The sequence below is a fragment of the Phoxinus phoxinus genome, assembly GCF_949152265.1.
Source record: "Phoxinus phoxinus genome assembly, chromosome: 15".
Classification (NCBI taxonomy): Eukaryota; Metazoa; Chordata; class Actinopteri; order Cypriniformes; family Leuciscidae; genus Phoxinus; species Phoxinus phoxinus.
In genome coordinates this window covers 33,168,702-33,171,201 of record NC_136890.1, presented here as the reverse complement: position 1 = coordinate 33,171,201, position 2,500 = coordinate 33,168,702, and the positions used below count along the sequence as shown (strand labels likewise).

The window sequence follows — 2,500 nt, the reverse complement described above, 5'->3', positions numbered from 1 at the left end:
AGCTGTGTGTGAATGTAAAAGCGCTGCATAGTTTCACAGATCAAAGTGCAGATAAATTGAGTTTTTGTCTCCTAAAAGTGATTCTGAACTGAAAAGTCGTCAGTAATTCAGTCGCACTTCCTGTTACAGTGCCAGCCTCTGGTCTTGATTGGCTGAACGTCTCTTTGCTCCGCCCTCAAACACTGTAGTGTATCTGAGACATAGACAGTATATAAGATGGACACAGCGACCCCATAGATTTCAACGGAAAAAAGTGAAGCCCATTAGAAGCATCACTTCCTGATCGCCAGGCGAACTGCGCAGGCTCAAACTGAGCTTGGTGACGTGAGCAACGTGTCTGACAGCTGTCAGTCTTCTAGTAGCTGTGCCGAGAGAAATCTGAATCATTCCCTTCCAAATCTCGCAGAGACGGAGAGCGTGAGCATTAGCTGTCCATGAGCTAGCAGCGGGAGCAACTTTATCACTCTCTATGGGCTTCTCCCTTGACTTTATGCCTCCACGTCCCCCCGATTGCCCGCGAGCTTCTCCGCCAGTCTATACGGTCATTTCTCGACTGTGCGACAGAGAGTCGAGTGGTTATGACGCAATCGTTAGCCTATTTTTACAAAAACGGCTTCTACGGGGACATAACGTAAGATACAAGGTAATGGAGCCTTTTATACACTGTCGTGTTTCTTTAGAAAAAAATAATGGACCAATGGAGTCTTTAAACGCCTCAGATGTAAAGTTATTCGCTGTCAAAGTGACGCCAAAATGAATGGGAGTCAATACAATGCTAACAGCAGGAGATGCTCTGCTACAATGGCGGCTCCCGGAGAGGCTTCAGTTTCCGGCGGATGGATTACCCGCTTGATCTGAGACTGGGAGAGTTTGGTTCGTGTTGTTCATGTGGAGAAGACGCTGTTTTCTGCTAACAAAGCAAATCCACTTTGGTGAGACTGATACGGTAAAACCCACGCCATCGTTACTGTTCGTATCACTGTGATCAAGAGCGGAGATTCAGATATGATAATGAGAGTTTGGATTCTGACCAATCACAGCAGACTGGGCCATCTGACCAATCAGAGCAGAGCAGCTCTCAGAGAGGCGGGGCTTAGAGACTGAATCCTTGATCGAACCGTTTCAGACAATGTGAGAAAAAAAGAGCTGATGCTGCAGTGGATATTATGAGAAAATGAAAGTGTTTTTTGACCTTGGATGCATGTAAATTTACTGTAGGAGACGCCAAAACAAAATAAGAAACCTTAAAATTTGCATAATAGGGGCACTTTAAAAGAAAGCTGGTACCTTCTTAGCATAGAGGACTATCTTCTGGAATTGACCGGTCTCAGCAAAGCACTGAATGACTTTAGCAGGAATATTTGCGCGGAGATAAACGCTGAGGGCCAGAGTGATGTCAGTGGCCTTCACCAGATCACCCAACTCCTCCGAGCACTCCAGCTGCAGGGCATCATGGGAAAAACATGACAAACAGGACAGCAATCCAACACTCATGAGTCAGACAGACAGATAGACAGACAGACAGACAGACAGACAGACAGACAGACAGACAGACAGACAGACAGACAGACAGACAGACAGACAGATAGATAGATAGATAGATAGATAGATAGATAGATAGATAGATAGATAGATAGATAGATAGATAGATAGATAGATAGATAGATAGATAGATAGATAGATAGATAGATAGATAGATATCTTTTTCTGTGGTGGATGGCCCTAAAAGCTAACTTACTTTTAACTTGCGTCTCAAAATACTGTCTAAACTTAACTTTCTTTTTCACAAACTTCTATAAATGCACAAATATATTGAAATTAAATGATAAAAAAATAATTTATAGGTAACAAGTGAGAAGACCGAATGGTCCCAGCACACCTTCTCTCCCTTGAGCCACTTCTCCAGGAGCTGCTTGCGTCCCTGTTGCAGCACCGGCCTGCAGAGCTCCACCGACTCCAGCTTATTCAGCTGCCCGCGGTCCAACAGCACCCCGAAATACTGCAGTAACGGAGACGCCTGGGTGCCCTGAGCCGGGACCGCCTGGAACCTGCGGATGGTGTCCGCCGTACGCAAGACACCCTGAGCGTTCAGCCGTGCACACAGAGAGAGAGCATTCAGAGACGACAGCAAACGCTTGTGTTGAAAGTGAATGAGTGTCACTCAGTTTTGAGATCTATGGGCCCTATCACACACCCGGAGCAATGCAGCGCCAAGCGCGACGCAAGTGTGTTTTGCTAGTTTCAGCCCGACGCAGTTATCATTTTCACGTCCCGCGCCATGTTATTTAAATGGCAAATGCATTTGCGCCCATCTGTGTGCTGTGGAAGAAATTTGATCTTTAAGATGTGTGTGATCATATGACAGTAAGGGGCTGTTTACACCTGGCCACTTCATGCGTTTTCTGTGATCGGATAGCTATCCGATTGTGAAAAGGCCAGGTGTAAATGCCTCCGAAACGCATTCGAGACGGATTTACATCCGATCGCTCAAACCACTTCA

The 2,500-nt window shown here is 45.8% G+C and overlaps 1 protein-coding gene across 2 annotated transcripts in view; it reads right to left on the bottom strand.

Annotated features, from left to right (window-relative positions):
* The window catches only part of cltcl1 (clathrin, heavy chain-like 1), a 68,728-nt gene that overhangs the window by 46,361 nt on the left and 19,867 nt on the right, over window positions 1–2,500 (bottom strand). For both annotated transcript variants that reach the window (XM_079636819.1, XM_079636820.1), the window contains exons 8-9: window positions 1,880–2,080; window positions 1,288–1,440 (exon numbers count right to left, since the gene is read on the bottom strand). In XM_079636819.1, coding sequence (XP_079492945.1) covers window positions 1,288–1,440; window positions 1,880–2,080 — 354 coding nt within the window. The remainder of the gene's footprint in view (window positions 1–1,287; window positions 1,441–1,879; window positions 2,081–2,500) is intronic.